Source organism: Globicephala melas, chromosome 17 (genome assembly GCF_963455315.2).
Source record: "Globicephala melas chromosome 17, mGloMel1.2, whole genome shotgun sequence".
Lineage (NCBI taxonomy): Eukaryota > Metazoa > Chordata > Mammalia > Artiodactyla > Delphinidae > Globicephala > Globicephala melas.
The window spans coordinates 42,471,178-42,489,042 of NC_083330.1; the positions used below are offsets into that span (position 1 = coordinate 42,471,178).

At 39.3% G+C, this 17,865-nt stretch overlaps 1 protein-coding gene across 1 annotated transcript in view; it reads right to left on the bottom strand.

The window, feature by feature from the left end:
• The window catches only part of STK3 (serine/threonine kinase 3), a 321,860-nt gene extending 311,555 nt beyond the window's left edge, over window positions 1-10,305 (bottom strand). Inside the window, exon 1 of the mRNA XM_030862978.2 lies at window positions 10,111-10,305. Coding sequence (XP_030718838.1) covers window positions 10,111-10,136 — 26 coding nt within the window. The 5' untranslated portion in view covers window positions 10,137-10,305. The remainder of the gene's footprint in view (window positions 1-10,110) is intronic.
• Window positions 10,306-17,865: the final 7,560 nt, after the last annotated feature.

Consider the following 17,865-nt stretch of genomic DNA (forward strand, 5'->3'; position numbering starts at 1 on the left):
GACTAACCTACAGTGTCTAGCAAGGTACATTTAAGTTATTACTATAGAAGTCAGGATAATGGTTACATGTGGAAAGAGGTGGCTGTGATTGTGATGGAGCACTCAGAAGGGGCTTCCTGAGAGGGTGGCAAAATTCTGTTTCTTAACCTGATTGGTGATTATAAAGGTGTCTGACTTACAGTAATTCATCAAACCACACATTTGTTTTTTACTGATGTTTTATTTTGCAATAAAAAGATTTTTCTTAAATAACAGGTCACCCAAACAATTCAACACCTAACAAAGGCTTAATCTGTTTCCCATTCTCTAGTCTAATGAGGTGAAAACAAGAGGTTGAAAAAGGAAGTCAGTGCCCATCATTTCCTCCCTACCCACTTCCACTTCTAAGGGAACCACCTAATATCACATTTTGGGTGGAATAGATTCACATTCCTGAGAATGTGGAATTCTAAGAAAGAGATTATAGATACCTAACCTGTTCCTCTCCCAGCCTTTCCCCATCCCCCAAGCTGCTCAAACCCAAAACCTAGGAGCCAGAATTGATTCCTTCTTCCTCATTCCCCATATCTAATTTATCAGTAAGTCTTTCATTTCCAACTCCAAAACATAACTGAAATCTGTCCACTTCTCTCCATCTCCACTGACTTCACCATCTCTAACCAAGTGCAACAGCCTCCTCATTTGTTTGCCTGCTTTTATTCCTAACCCTCTACAATTTATTCTACCCAAAGCAACAAGAATGATCTTTTAAAAACATCAACTGCTTAAAATTCCACTTAAAACTCTTTAATGACAGCCCACTATACTGACTTAAATCCAAATTCCTTTCCATGGCCTGAATCATTGAATCCCTGCCCATCTCTCTGACCTCATCTCCAACCACTTCTCCCATTCTACAACCCAGCCACGGTGGCCTTATTTCAACTCCTCCCACACACTAAACTCTTTCCCACCTCCAGGTCTTCTCACAGCTTTTCCCTCTTCCTGGAATACTCTTTCCGGCTACTCACACAGAATACGTCTCAACCTCATGTTCACAGCTTAAGTACCTTCTCAGGAAGCAGGTTCCACCATTTTTCTCTATCAATACATACTACTTCTACCCTTCATAGCTCAAGCTCCAACTGGAGTGTATGTTCTATGAGGGCAAAGATTTCATCTGTTTCATTCAACAATGTACCCAGCAGCTGACATTTGAAAGGTAGTTAACAATTACTGAATATATGAATAAATGAACAAATTAATGAACTCAAGGATGACAGTCAATTGCTGCCATGAGCAATAATCAATGAGTAAAAGAAGTCAGTTTTTAGAAAGAAACAGGAGAATGGGGTAACCCAGCAAACGGGAAAAATAATGCGGCTCCAGGGAGAAAGAGTCAAGGAAATTAACTGCCTATTCTCTTTAATTTATGCTTGCTTCAAATATGTAAAAAGTTCACCTAAATTTCAAAAATAATTTTAATTTGCATTCCTTTCCAATTACAGAACTCTAGGTCCCATGATTTCAGAAAACCAAAAATTCTAAAAATGAAAAAATGATCTGCAACCTAAAAGTCCATCAACAGATGAATGGATAAAGAAGATGTAGTATACATACACACAATGGAATATTACTCAGCCATAAAAAGAATGAAATAATGCCATTTTTAGCAACATGAATGGATCTAGAAATTATAGTATTAAGTGAAGTAAGTCAGGTGAAGACAAATATCATATGATATCACTTATATGTAGAATCTAAAGAAATGATACAAATGAACTTATTTACAAAACAGAAGTGGACTCACACATAGAAAACAAACTTAAGGTTACCAAAGGGGATGGGGGGGCATAAATTAGGAGTTTGGGATTAATATATACACACTACTGTATGTAAAATAGGTAAACAACAAGGACCTACTGTACAGCACAGAGAACTATACTCAATATCTTGTAATAACCTATAATGGAAAAGAATATGAAAAAGAATATATATGTGTGTGTGCATATAACTGAATCACTTTGCTGTACACTCGAAACTAACATAATATTGTAAATTAACTATACTTCAATTTTTTTTTAAAGTAGGGATATAGAAAGCAATTGCTAAGGCAAAAAACAAAAGATGATCTAGACAGAGAATAACATTCTATATTTTGAATACATGACAGAAACTACTCATCCTTAGAATCACATATGCTCAACGATTTCCCCATTTATAAGTGTATCAAGATACTAATATTTATATCAACATATCTGAAAAATTTACTCTATTTTATCTCCTTATTAAGATGTCTGGTATTATATAAAATCTATAGACTAATTCAGAACCCACATATAGTACTACCACATGTACACCTATATTAATTATCATTAATGCTAAGAGCTTCCTGTTAATTCTCATTTTGCTACAAAGTCATTTTTAAAGATATGTCCTTTGATGTACTATTAAGAAGTTCAAGGTAATCTGCATCTTAATTTCATGGCATGCAAGCAATGGACTTATTTTTAATTTTTATACATGTCTGTTTACATATTTGTTACTTCATTTATTCAACTTGAGACTGTGTAGAGAAAACAATTGTAATAAGACATTTCAAATATAGAATCTTTGTTCTACAATATGAGCTAAAAAACTTCTTGAACTTAGAGTAACCCTAACATATGAGGCAACTCAAATAAAATCACAACAAAAAAGCAGCTTGGGACAAATAAAAAAGAAAATTTCTTATCAGGTAGTATCAATTTTCACTTTAGAAGAAAAAAATCTAAAGACCTCTGGTAGATAGAGAGGGTGGAGCTGTTAGGGAGTCAGAAGTTGATGTCATCGTAATTACAGTGGGATATTTCCAGTGTACAGGGTCATTCTACACCAGAAAGCAAAAGAGCCTTTGCCTCAAAGAAATCTTCATGTATTATATTTGCCTTTATTAACTCTGTCAGACACCATGGATAATCATTTTCCATTTTCCCATACCTTAATTGGGATATATATAAAGTGTTCAAAATACAGTAGTTTTTAAATAATGGTTTCCTCTCTCCCCTTCCCCTCTTCCCTTTTTAGAATCTTAAAAGAATATCTCTATTGTATGTATAGCTTGTTACAATTATACCACTCCGGATTCCTTTGGCAATACCATCATCAGGAATGGTGCTGGAAATGAAATCCATTTCCTCACTGTCACAACTACATACACCAACAACGTTTTTCAAACTGCAGATCGCAGCTGATTAGTAGGTCATGAAAATAACTTGGTGGGTCATGACCAGCAATTTTTCAATGAACTAGAACAGAACAGAAAATAGAAAAGTACCAGAGAACATCACACATAGTTCATTCCATGAAACTTCTGTTTTTGGGTCTCATCATCAATATTTAAAAAAAAAAAAAGAGACAGTGAAAGCCATAATATATGATGGCCTGAAGTGACAGTACCCCTAGTTCTACAGAGACTTCCTTGAAACTAGAGAAACTAAATTCTAAGCACTTTTCCTCCCTTATAACCAAACAAGAAGTGCTCAATTTAAACCCATTATTTTTAAAGCTTTACTAATACACATTTCTGGAATGACCACTGGAATTTTCTGGGATTACTTCAGAAAAACAAACTTCAACCTAGCTGTGTTTAACACACATTTACCTTTTTCTTTATGTTTCTAACAAATTCTTCTGTACCAATACATGCTATATCTCAGCCCCTTAAAGAACAATGGATAAGTTAATCATTGCCTAGAGTTGACTAAAGACTGAGTTTATCTCCTGTCTTAATGTACAACTGAAGACTGCTCACCAGGAACTGCTCCAGATGCTGTCATGCTCCCTCTCTCTAGGAAGGAAGAGCCAGTTGATTTTTCCCATCTACAGGGCCTAAATCAATTCTAATGGAGCTGGTGCCACCCCAAATTAACCAAGAAAAGCCAAAGGGAGGATAGATATGCTTTAGGGACCAAGTCATTAATGCAAAGAGATGCTCCTGTTCGCTGGATTCTTCTCTCACTGATTACTTAGAACACCTCCTCCATTTGCCTGCCACTGAAGTTGGAAGCCTCCCCAGGGCCAACCCACTGAGGCCGCTGCTTTTGTTTAAGAGTTCTAAGAATTCATCTTCTCAAGGTCAACTGGAGTTCTCCACTTAGTGAATCTCTCCGATAATAAACACACAAAAATTTTACTTTGTAACGTTCCAAGGACACTGAAGTAGGCATACAGACATAAAATGAAGCCCATTATTTTCTCACTGCAATATCTTCAGGATTTTCCTGACACCCCACTATCTACTTATCTGGTTTGTTGCTTTGTCCCACCCAACTCAATTCCTGAGAGTTTTCCCTGTTGTCTTTTTACCTCTGTTCCTAATTTCCAGCCTAAGGTCAGAGCCACTGATGCTACAGACTGATGTGGGCTCTTCATGCTGAGGAACATATGAATACCTTCTACTTTACCCTTCTGTATCTTTGTCACTTTACCTTGGATTTTTCATTCCATAATCTATCTTTTTTTTTTTTTTTTTTTTTTTGCGGCACGCGGGCCTCTCATTGTTGTGGCCTCTCCCGTTGCGGAGCACAGGCTCCAGACGCGCAGGCCCAGCGGCCACGGCTCACGGGCCCAGCCGCTCCACGGCATGCGGGATCCTCCCAGACCGGGGCACAAACCCATGTCCCCTGCATCGGCAGGCGGACCCTCAACCACTGCGCCACCAGGGAAGCCCCATAATCTATCTTTTGACTGATAATCCATTCATTCATAGCAACACTTTGCCTTATAAAATGATTGCTTTCTTACCTTCACTCTTCATTTGTGTGAATGCACTTGGTAATCCTAACATGTTGACTTCGATCTTCACTTCACTTTCTCCAAACTAACCACCTCTTTACACTATTAAAAAAAAAAAAACTGCCACAGAATCCAACTATAGCTTAAATCATAGAACTCTCAAAGGAACCCTCCTACACTGTTGGTGGGAATGTAAATTGGTACAGCCACTATGGAGAACAGTATGGGAGTTCCTTCAAAAACTAAAAACAGGGCTTCCGCGGTGGCACAGTGGTTAAGAATCCGCCTGTCGATGCAGGGGACATGGGTTCAAGCCCTGGTCCGGGAAGATCCCACATGCCACGGAGCAACTAAGCCCGTGCGTCACAACTACTGAGCCTGCGTGCTCTAGGGCCCGTGCTCCACAACAAGAGAAGCCACTGCAATGAGAAGCACGTGCACCGCAACAAAGAGTAGCCCCCACTCACCGCCACTAGAGAAAACCTGTGTGCAGCAACAAGGACCCAATGCAGCCAAAAATAAATAATTAAATAAAATTTTTTAAAAAAACAAAAAGCTAAAAATCATAGCTACCATATGGCCCTGCAATCCCACTCCTGGGCATATATCTGGAGAAAAACATGGTCCAAAAGGATACATGCGCCCCAAAGTTCATTGCAGCACTGTTTACAATAGCCAAGACATAGAAGCAACCTAAATGTCCATCAACAAAGGAATGGATAAAGAAGATGTGGTACATATATACAATGGAATATTACTCGGCCATTAAAAAGAATGCAATAATGCCATTTGCAGCAACATGGATGGACCCAGAGATTGTCATACTGAGTGAAGTCAGACAGAAAGAGAAATATCATATGATACCCCTTATATGCAGAATCTAAAAAGAAATGATACAAATGAACTTATTTACAAAACAGAAACAGACTCACAGACTTAGAGAACGAACTTATGGTTACCAGGGGGGAAGGATGGGAAGAAGGGATAGTCAGGGAGTACGGGATCAACATGTACACACTGCTATATTTAAAGTGGATAACCAACAAGGACCTACTGTAGAGCACAGGGAACTCTGCTCAATGTTATGTGGCAGCCTGGATGGGAGGGGAGTTTGGGGGAGAATGGATACATGTATATATATGGCTGAGTCGCTTTGCTGTGCACCTGAAACTATCACAACATTGTTAATTGACTATACTCCAATATAAAATAAAAAGTTTAAAAAATAAACAAAATTTTAAAAGAACTCTCCTTATCTTGAGAGTAAATATGCTTCAGTAGCTTACTCTCTTATTATCCTTCCAGTGTTTTCACCGTTCCAAACCAACTTGTCCTCTAAGTAAACCTCTATTAATAGATTTTAAATAACAATTAATCCTATAACCTAACGGAAACAAAGCCTATCTGGTAAAATATATCTCACGAATAATGGTTTTCTTTACTCGCTTTGACTAGGACTGTATATAACTACCCTCCCTCCAGCAGCCAGCGCTCTCATGCTGCCCACCTGTCTATCACAGAGAACCACCTCCCCTTCTACGAATGTTCTACTTGGAGAAGACCCCATGTTTGGTCACCTCCCTTTCTACCTATCAAAACTTACCTATTCTGTGGTCATTTTGCTGTCACCTAGTACTACCCCTACAAAGAAATCTGATAAACTCAAAGTACCAAAATGCTAATAATTAATAACCATTTAATGGATTTCCCTTCCCAGAATGACTTAATTTTAATAAGGATTTCTGAAGACCTCTGTGACAAACAATTAAGGAAATCTGGGGAATCTAAAAGCCATTCTGATCCTCAAGTTATTGACATAGCTGACCACATCTACTGCCTATGTTTAACACAAGCCTTGTTGAGGACACCAAATCAATAATGCGAGGATAAAAGGGACCTTACAGATCATCTAATCACTAGATTCTCAGATCTGGTTGCACAGTTGGAATCTCCAACTCCCAGAGGAGAAGAATGATACCCAAAGAAGCAAATTTCAAAGTCAGTGACAAAGCTGGGCCTAACACCCAGGCCTAATGCTATGTCAGATATATATGAACAACAGGCTAAAAGTATAAAGCCATGTATGGGAATGACACATACCCAACTCAGAACAGTGACAACCCTTTGGGGGATGGGGAGGGAATGCAATTGAGAAGAGATATACTAAGGGGGCTTCAACTATATTGGGAATATTTTAAGCTGGGTAGTGATATGTAAGTATTTACTAAATTTGTCCCCATTATCTTTTGGGTGTCTAAAATTTTGTAATTAAAAAAAGGACAATTTGAAGATGGATACTCAAATGGATATCATATTAGGAATAAAAAGAAATATCTTAGGCTAGGAAGTACTCAAATAAGATACTGCATGAAACAGGTCTTGAATAAAACACAGATTACTAGCAAAAATATAACACAAATTTTCTAAAGGAAAAGCATGAAAAAAGGCAAAGCTGAGAGTACCCACAGCCTATAACCTAAATAAAGAACAATAGGGAAACTTTGGAAGGACAGATTCAGCTTGGATAAGTAACAAAAGGCTGGGGGTTAAGGTTGAGATCAAGTGATAGGGGCCTTGGGTACTAAGTCAACTAAAAAAATCAATCCAAAAATAAAGGAGTAGCATGACTGAAGTGATGTTTTAGCAAAACAATCAGAAGCCATGTGCAGGATGAACTAAAGCAGTGTTCTATGGATCATTAGGAGGTTCTGTAGGACACCAAAAGGGGAATAGAAGGAGGTAAGGCGCTGGCAACTAGGTTCTGGCGCCCTGCCCCTACTCCAAAGAGAGCCCTTCTGCTGTTAAAATGTTTCTGCTGTTAAAATTTTTTGATAATCACTGGACCACAATGCCCAATTGGAAGGCACTGCTATAAATCAACTGTGAGGGTCTTAAAACCCTGGAATGAGATAGTAGTATTGGGAACGAAAGGGGGGGGATGAATCTACAGACTTTTTGATGGAAAATTTGATAGGATCTAATGTTAAACTAAATAGGATAATGAAAGAATGGCTCTACACGAAGAAAAAACAAAAATACTAACTGAGAAGCAGCTATTGGTCATACAGACTTGAGCATCAGCAACATATATGTGACCATGTAAAAATGTATGGGCCCTAAGGAAGAGCTACTCACAGCAGAAAAGCAAAGTGGCCTTCTTACACAGATTAAAAACAGAACAAAGGGGACCAGAAGATTATAGAAAGAGGTGACCATGGAATGCTAAGAAAGCAAGCATAGTTTCAAAAAGAGGCATCACTGTACAAAATGAGCGGGTGCACAGCCCTTGCAGCCAATCAGACCCAGGGTTCTGGCACCTCCTCCACCTGCCCAACTTATTTAATCTCTCCAAGCTTCATTTAATGAGTCAAATATAAACTAACAACTACCATTAATGAACATATCATGAAGCACTGTGCTAAGTGCTTTACATCTGACCTCATTTACTCCAAAACACATTTTACAGATTAAGAAATTAAATTTAGAACTAGCATAGTAAATTGCAGAGCCAGGATTCCTATTTCTTGAGACAATAAAGTAAAAGAATGTATATATAAAATTCCTGGCAAATAGTAAGACCTCAAAAAATGGTAGCTATATTTCATTATTAGAGGGTAATGATTAAGAGGAGCAACACAAAAATTCACTGTCAGTTATCTCTGTCGTAGCCTTCCATGTGGCAAACCCCCCTAGTGACCTCATCTATAAAAACAGGATTAATGTCTGTAATCCAACCTACTCAGCAGGGTTGCTATAAGGATTAAATGATATTATGAAAAAGAAAATGCTATGAAAAAAATTTTAAGAGATACTCAAATATATGGGATTGTCACATATCTTTTGCTCTTTAGAAATGCCTTCCTGGATGAACATGTCTCTCTGAAGAGAGCTAAAAATAACTCTCTTAAATGTGCAACCACCACTTTGAAGGTATAAGTCACGATGGAACAGTGATATTATACCACCCACCCCTCCCCCAACCCCTCCAGGTTCTCTAATGTCCCTGCAAGGCAGGGGTTCTCTTACGTCTATAGTGAAACTCTGATAACTCGGAATAGAGCTAATCAATACAGAGAACTTGTACTCCAATTCAGAGTTATTCAACTTGGCCTTATGGTACTATCTTGGAGGTGCCCCTTACAGTTCTTCCAAAACAAGATGGGGGAAACACTGATTCCAGTTTTCTTCTATAGTGTTAAAACTGGGTGCCAAATCAATATTAGAATTGGGATATTTTAAAATGCCAGAAAAGACTCTATCAAGGGCTCTGACAGCAGGTGTCTTTTGGAAACTCCTCCACAACCCCCCTTTTTCACCTGAACAGATGGTTCCCAGACCTCAAGGCTCACATGTCTAGTCACACAATTCACAACAGCTCACAAAGTTCCTACCTTTTTAATTATTACATGTTCCTGAATATACCACCTTTCATCTAAAGATCTCTAAGTATCAAAACACTCTTTACTCTTCACAACAGCACTATGGGAGAGAGATTAGTACACTTATTTTATAAATTAAAAATGAGAGACTGAAGTTAAATGTTTTATCCAGCATCAGTTGATTGATTCATTCTTAAGGAGAAAATGCACATTATGAATTTATATCAATGGACAGCCTTGATTCAGCTTCACACGATCATTTCAAATACCAGTTCAAAAGTATCTACTGTGTACTCGTACACTTCCAATATAACAAAGAATAAATATAAACTAACAGTAAATACCAAAGCATCACTATTTTTACATGCTAAAAGAAAACCAAACCAAAAAAAAAAAAAAAACTATATGGCAGAGGGGTTCTAATTTAAGATTCCTACTGTCTTGCATCCATAAATACTTTTGAACTTGCGGAGGAAGGGGAGAGGAACACCTGTCAGTGCAGCATATCCACACTAAGTTTTACACGGCTGTGTAGCTATTAATATTTAATTCCTTGAACTGTAAATAAACAACCCGCTTTCTCAAAAAAAAAAAAAGGCAATATTATGGAAAACATTTGACAGGAAAGCCTACATGGTTGTAAGCAGCCCAATAATTTCCTAGTTTTACGTCTCCCAGTTCGTGAACTTGCCACGAGGGAAAACTCCACCCGCCCCAGGAGTCCGGCCGCCGGGCGCCCAGCGCTGCCCACCGACTCTCCACCCGCGCCAGGCCCGGCGGGCCGCGGGGGAAGCGAGGCTCGGCCTCCCCTCGGGCCCCCTCGCCCCACGGACAGATGCGGCTCGGCACTCGGACCCGCCTCGCGACCCCCGGCGCGCCCGGCTCAGGGCCCCACAGTCTGGGAGAGGTGTCTCGGTCCCCCCCAGGCCTAGCCGCCCCCGCCCCCCTCCTTCTCCCCACGCCCCGCGTTCGTTACCTCTTGGGCGCCGGCGGCTGCTCCATGGCGGCTGGGGGCAGAAGGAGGTACCAGGTGGCCGGCGAAGGTCGGAGCGGGCAAAGAGCCGGGGCACCGGCCGGCCGAGCCCGGGTAACCACAGAAGGAAACTCCAGGAACTCCAACCAACTTCCCCGTAACTCCGCAGCGGATCCCCCGCCCGCTGGCGAGTGCGGCGCCTCCCGGCCCGCCCCGCCCCTCGGCCGCCGGCCTCCGGCTGCGGGTGGGGAAGGGTGGGCGGAGCCACGCGCTGGAGAGGGTGACTGGTGGGCGGAGCCGAGGGCGGAGGGTGGGGCCGGTCCTAGTGCAGGGGAAAAAAGGAGCTGGGACTGGAAGGGCGAGAGGGTGAGGCCTAGTCAGGACCCAGAGCCTCTCTCTGCTGGCCTGGGGCACGTTGCTTTGAAGTGGCCCAAAGCTGCCGCTCCTCACTTGCCTTCATTGCTTTTGCCCCAGTCTGATTTGACTCATTTCTCTGGATTTCCCAAGGATACCTCCCAAACATCTTGAGCAGTCGTTTGAAGTACTAACTGCCCACGCTCCCCTCCCTAGTTCTCATTATAATTATTGGTTATGTTTTCCCCCAGCCATCCCCCAGTAATAGGGATACTTCTGGAAATTCTTGTTTGATTTGATTGTGGACAAACTCCTCACAATAATTAGGTCTAATTACAAAGAAAATAATTACTGCAGTGAGATCTCTCATGCACTAGATTCAGTGTGCTGTGGCCTTACCAGCTGTTCAACTGGGTAACCTGGCAAAACTATCACAAATTATGGTGCATGGGAAAGTATTCAGTTAGACCCCTCCTTGCATCCATATTGTGTGTGTACCGCTTAACCTTAAATTTCATCTATAAATATCTTTCTTATGACCATACACAGCTGCTATGTAATGACTTTGCTTGTTTTTGTCAGAAATTGTCAAGATGTAGTATCAGAGTTTTTTGAAGATTCGAGCAAAGAATATGAAGAGAATATTGTAAACATTAATCCAAATTACACTTGTCTATTAACAGTCTTTTTGCATTATTTTAAGTTTTGCTATGTAATAAACTTACATGATTTATTTTCAAACCATTATATTCTCCCCCAAACTTAGTTATTTTAAATTTGTTAAGACCATTCATTGTTGAAACCTAAAGTCAAATTCTGTGAACAAGAGAGATTATTACAGAATTTATACTTATTTGCATTTATTAAAGATCCACAGAATAACAGTTCGGAAGTAACAAGACAATCATTAAGATGTCAAAGCTAGGAAGAACCTTTGAAATTATTTCATTCTATCCCTCACTCTGTCCTCATCCCCAACACTGCTAGTCCCTTTGGGCCTATGGGTGGTAACAGCTCTGCAATTCCCAGATTCCTCCTCTATTCTCTACATTCCCCTAGACCTCAACCCTCCTCATATGACCCTAATTTGAGTGTACCTTCAAAAGGGTTTCCTACTGGAACCCTAACTGAGACACCCATAAAGAAGGCTTGTGGAAGGAGGAGGAATAATATCAGAAAATAAATCTCTGCGGTCTCCCCTCAGTTTGAAAGGGAGAGGGCTAAAAATTGTTGTATGACCCCAATGCGATCAGACACTTGGCCTACATTATCTCATTAAACCCTTAAAACTGCCTTGTTAGGTAGTTATTCCTGCTTTAGGTGAAGAAACTGAGGTTCAGATGGGTGGAGGGAATTACCCTAGGCCAAACAGAAAATCTGCATTCTAACTCATGCCTTTGTAACTCCAAAGCCATGCCTTATCCCACTGTAAGTCAGTCAATATATATTTACTGAGCACTTATGTATGCAGGCACTGTTCTCAGTGCTGGGGATTCATCAGTAAAGAAAATAGACAAAAAATTCCTGCCCTCATAGGGTTTACATTCTAGTTAGGGGAACATAATAAGACAAATAAGTAACTAATCAATAATGTTAGGTACTGAAAACAAGTCAGGAAGAAAAATAAAATGGGGAAAGGGGATATAAAGTGGAAACAAGGGGTGAAATTTAGAAAGGGTGGCCAGGGAAGGCCTTAATGAGAGGGTGACTTAGGAGGAAGTATGGGGAGAGCCATGCAGATTGCTATAGGAAGAGAACTGTCAGGCCAAAGGAACAGTAAGTTCTAAGGCCTGAGGCCAGTGTGCCCAGCGTGTTCTGTGTTACTGAATAAAAGGAATTGTTTTTCTCCTGAATTACTCAGGAAAAAAAAAATTGTCTCAAGTATCTGTTTTAATTTGTGGAAAGCCAGCCTGAAGATTCCAAGAAGGAAAGAATAGAAATCATCATTCAATCTGCAAATGAGAGGCAACAGAATTCATGAACAGATAAAAGCTGTAGAAAAATCTAAGATTTAGATAAGGGTCACTCAGCTTCACTTAACTGTGAAAGCAGCATAATCTGTTTCTGCTTCCAACCATTCCAGTTAGAATCAAAATCAAGTATGCACTTTAATTATACTAGTGAACAGCTCACCACAATTCCCAACTGAGTGCTCTAAGAGAAATAGGAGAGAAAGCTTCAGTTTGGGACCCAGTTCCTCTGAATAACAAAAGTGCATTCCTTTTCACTGAATATATACACCGCCATGTTTTATAGGTAGAAAAATATTAAAATTTTTTAAAAAAAATTTTCCTTGCTATACTAGTTGCTGCTGTTTATTGAAACTACAAGTTTGTATTACTCTTTTTTCTCAATTTTCTAATTATTTGAAAAATAATACTAATTAACAACTGTTAAACTTTCTTACCTGGAAGAGTTTGGGACAAAGAGAAAGCTCTCTCAAATATATTACATTATGTAACTTTTTCTTTGCAGGGAAGTGTTTCCTTTCAAGAGGCAGCTTTACAAAGCACTTTCTCTTGATCTGTTTTCTCTTTTCTAACTTAATTTTATAGTTATCCTGGAACTAGCATGTTGCATTTCAATTCAACCACTATCCTCTTTTATCATAGCAATCTTAAATTTTTATTTCATTTATTTGTTTCACTTATTCCCCAATAAGAACAGTATCTTTTTTTTTTTTTTTGCGGTACGCAGGCCTCTCACTGTTGTGGCCTCTCCCGTTGCGGAGCACAGGCTCCAGACGCACAGGCTCAGCGGCCATGGCTCATGGGCCCAGCCGCTCCGCAGCATGTAGGATCTTCCCGGACCGGGGCACGAACCTGTGTCCCCTGCATCAGCAGGCGGACTCTCAACCACTGCGCCACCAGGGAAGCCCTCTAAATGACTTTTAAAACAAGAAACCTAGAGATGTCCTTTCTAGGTTTGATTAATTCTTTAATTTCCTTCTATTTCCTGCCCTACTGTGCACTACAGGGTCTCCTTGGCCTATTTCCCTCCCCTCAAATGATGGCTGTCACAGTTCAGGCACCACATGGAGACAGGACAATGTCCATCAATAGAAGGTTATTTCTTTCTGAATACCACTTTTTAAGATGGTGGAAAAGACTATTCTAAAAGCCCTTCTACAGACTCTCCTTCATATTCTGTTGGCCAGAAGTATGTCACAGACTTATCTATGAGAAAGAAAATGGTGTCACGAAAACCTGTATAGACTAATTGCAATTCACCCCATGGGGGTGGGCTTGGAGCTGAGGCTGGGACCAGCCTTCCCAGAAGCTTATGGCAAGGAGAAGCATGAGAGAACAAAAACTGAGATTCTTTACTAACAAAGAATGGAGGAATTTTTATTAGGCAACAGCCTACAATGTCTGCGAAAAATAAGTACCTAGAATGTGACAGTCCCTGAATAAATGCTTGCTGAATCAGTGAATAGATTTCCACACAAAGAAAACATCAAGAATTTTAAGAGACCTAGATAATTTATAAACTCCATGTTAAGTGAAAGTAAGCGTACCTTTTGTCATTTTATTTCCACTCAGTTCCAAATTCATCCTTCATTGCCTGCTCTGTAAAAATGGAGCTAGGTCCAGTAAATATTTTTCTTTATCAGGTGGTAAGACAAATCAAGCTTTGTCACTAAAGGACTGTGGAGAGACATTACAAAAGCAAAGAGTTTTCCTTCCTGGTTGTTGTGTGTTCCATTGGCTCTGTCCCAGGGGCTGCTTCCCTGGGTTCCGGTAGTGCATGCAGGCAACAGCATGCAGGGGCCAAGTGTTTCCCTCCCCACCATAACTTCGCCCTCCTTTGGCCACTTTGGCTGCAGAGTGCCTCCAGTGAGACACCTCACCGTGAATAGCTTTCCCCAGCAACCTAAAATTTTCAGAAAGTTCCAGAGGGCAGATTTTTGGCAAGTTCCACTAGCATGGCACCAGAGCAACTCCTTCATTCAGTGAGACATAGCTGTGCTCTCTCCAACAAGGTTTGCATCTCAACCTGGGGTGGGGGGTGGCCTCTTCTTTGGGTGCTCCATTTCAGCCCCAGAAAAGTACTGCTGCTGATTACTGCTATTCCTATATTCTTTAGCGTTCTCTTTGCTTCTTAGCCAATCCCTTGTTACTCCAATCCCCTGTTATAGTTAAAAATTCTTTCCATTAAACTTCCTCTATTCAAATAACCATGTGCTCTCTGTCTCTTGTGGTTTCTGTATCAGATTGGACCTTGACTAATACAGAGAATAACAGCAAAGAATCTCAGGCCTCACTGTAAACTCAGAAAAAGGATTAATAAGACTGATTTCATTTTCAGCTCAATGCATAATTATCTACACAATCACTAGGACTTATGGAGGAAAAGATATATTTTGAAGATATGGTCCTTGTGCTCTAAGAATATGGTTTGGTTGAAAATATAGAATATAGAGAATAGAAAATATAGAATATAGAATATATATTTTCTAGAATATATATATTCTAGAAAATATAGAATATATTCATATGAGTAAAATAATGGTTCAAGTCTGTATGTAATAAACTATCAGTAATTTCTGTCATTCAGAAAAGTGTGTAGTTCAAATTGATATGGGCTGGAGCTCAGCAAAACAAAAATGCCTTCCATTTTACAAAACCCACCCTCCTTATACGTCACTGAGAAGGAGAAAATCAGTTTCTGTTATATACAAATATAAGTTCCAGAACAAGCTAAAGATCTCTCAAAACACAGCAATGATTTATTAAGACACTAAACCTGGGGACAGAGTGAAGGAAAAGAAAGAAATCAATACTAAGAACCTGGTAAACTCCACGACTTCAAGCCTTTCCATGGTCGACCTTTAGTTAAATTAATATAAGGAACCTATTGTCAATAAACTAATCAAGGCTATGCTTTCATAATTTCTCTTTTTATATTTTTGTTTCTTTAAATTTCTTTTTATTCCTACCTATGGTCTGTGAATAATTTCTAATTTGTCTTGATTAAATTAAGCAGAAAGAAAATTGTTTACTTACTTCTAGGCCAGGAAAGCTAGAAGACTACTCCTACACAGATATGCAGTGGTGACAGCAGTTAATGCTGTTGGAAAACTGGACCATAAGACTTACAGAGAAGTTGGAATAAAATTGAGCCACCCTTAAGGCAGTCATGTGATAGATTCAAACTGAACTTAAATCCAACTTCACAAAGCTTGGAAAGATATAGATTTTCAGGAACAGTCTCATGGACATGCTGAGGAAGGACTCATATGACACATTAACAAAGCACAGCTTCCTAAGAATCTTCTTTACCCATCTTTCTCCCTTAAATTTTCATGAGAGCTATCCAAATTGCTTCTCCCTTGTTCTCTCTTATACTCACTCACCCTTCCTCTCCCTCATTTTGCTGGTACTTCAAGCCCTTTCCTGCAGAGAATAGTTTGACTTCCTTCTCTTCAATTCCATAACTCTTCTAGCTCTTCTTATCTTGGTCAACACTACATAGTCCTGGGAGACAAGAAATGAAGGATCCTTCCCATAAGGGGGCCAGGGAAGCAGGAAGGAGAAAGATTGTGAATATTCAAACTTCAATATTTTTGTCCCTATCAAACATTCTTTCAATCAACATTTACTTATTAAGTTGCCAGGCATAGACAACAAGGTTTGGCTCCTACCCTGAAACTACAGGGTTTTCCCATTAAAAGTTTTAACTTGCTCTGTCTTTTGAATTTCTTTCTAAAGGAAGTGATTCTCTTACAAGAGGTAATTTTTTGCTTAATGAAGTAGTTATTTTACAAAAATTACCCATGGAATACTTTTACATGGCTAATTTCCCTCAAGCATTTAAGCTATGGTTTCAATTTCAGTGTTCACTGAGAAAGAGGTTAAAATAACCATGGTTTTTATAATCTCTTTTGAAACAACTAATCAAAGGTATTAGAAAAAATTGTCTTAAGGGTACCTTGCTAATAAATCACCACTGACAAAGGTGGATTATCTCTTCATATTTGCCACAAATGAAGTGGGGGAGAGTAAGAGAGAATCTTCTGAACACCACAGACTTATGCTTGGTAAACTGAAATTATCTTTTAAAATGTAATTCAAGAATAAAAGCATTGAAAACATAGATAAACATAACTTACTAATTTCTGACTGTATTAGTTATCTATTGCTGTATAACAAATTACCCCATTATTATTTCATAGTTTCTGTAAGTCAGGAATCCAGGTGCAGCTTATCAAGACCCTCCAGCCCAGAGTCTCTCAAAAGGCTACAGTCAAAGTGTTGGCCAGGGCCACAATCACCTCCAGATTTAATTTGTAAATTTAGAGTAATCTCGTTTTTTGTTTTTTTTTTTTTTAATCTTGAGAAGATTTTTTAGAATTGAACAAGCTAAGGCTCAAGTTTAAAGAGAAGAGAAAATACAGAAAAAGAGCTCATAAATTTTGGGGGAAAAAAGAGAACAATGAAGAAAGACTTGCCCCACTGGACGGCAAAACATAGGATAAAATTGTAGTAATTAAAACAGCATGGTATTAATTCAGAAACAGCTAAATTAATATATGTGATGAATACTGAGCCTAGAACAGAATGATTTTTATGTGGAAATGTTTATGATAAAGTAACATTTCATATCACAGAGCAAAGAATGAACCACTCAGTAAATTGTATGAGCACAACTGACTATCTGTTTGGAAAAATAAATAAATAATATTAGATCTCTGTTGATATACCCCTGTATCAGGCTTCTTTATATTGCAAGCAACTGAAGACCCAGACCAAACTGCCTTATACAACAAAGGGTTCATTTAAATGGAAGACCCAGAGATAGAGCCGACTGTAGGGTTGCTTTGATTTAGTGGCTCAATACTGACATGAAAGACACTGGGAGGTTTTGTTTATTTATTTATTTTTGTCTTCTTTTTCCATCTCTGGGTTTTGACTTCTGCAATGCCAGCTTCATTCTAACGCTAAATTGCTGCCAAAGTTTCAGTCTTCATATCTGTATACAGACCGCCCAAAAGGAGAAAAGCACTATTTTTTGGTAGCTCCCTAAAAAAAAGGAGAAATCTCCTCTTCCAAAGAACTTCCACAATCTCCCTTCTTGTCTCATTGGCTCAAGCTGTCAGCCTGACCTATTTCCCAACATGCAATGATTTGGCTTACGCCTTAACAAATGATTGGCTTATCTGAATAAATCAGTGTGGGGAGATGAATGCGAATTCTCTGTTTGGTTTAAAATAGGAGGACCCTCTTTTAGAGCTATGGGTGGTATCAATTTCCACTATGACCACCCCAAACGAAAGAAATGCCTATTACACAAAAGAGGAAAGAAAGAAAGCCTCCATGTCCACTATGACAATATATCAGAATAAATTCCAAATGCGTTAAAGATCCAACTGATTGGGCTTCCCTGGTGGCGCAGTGGTTGAGA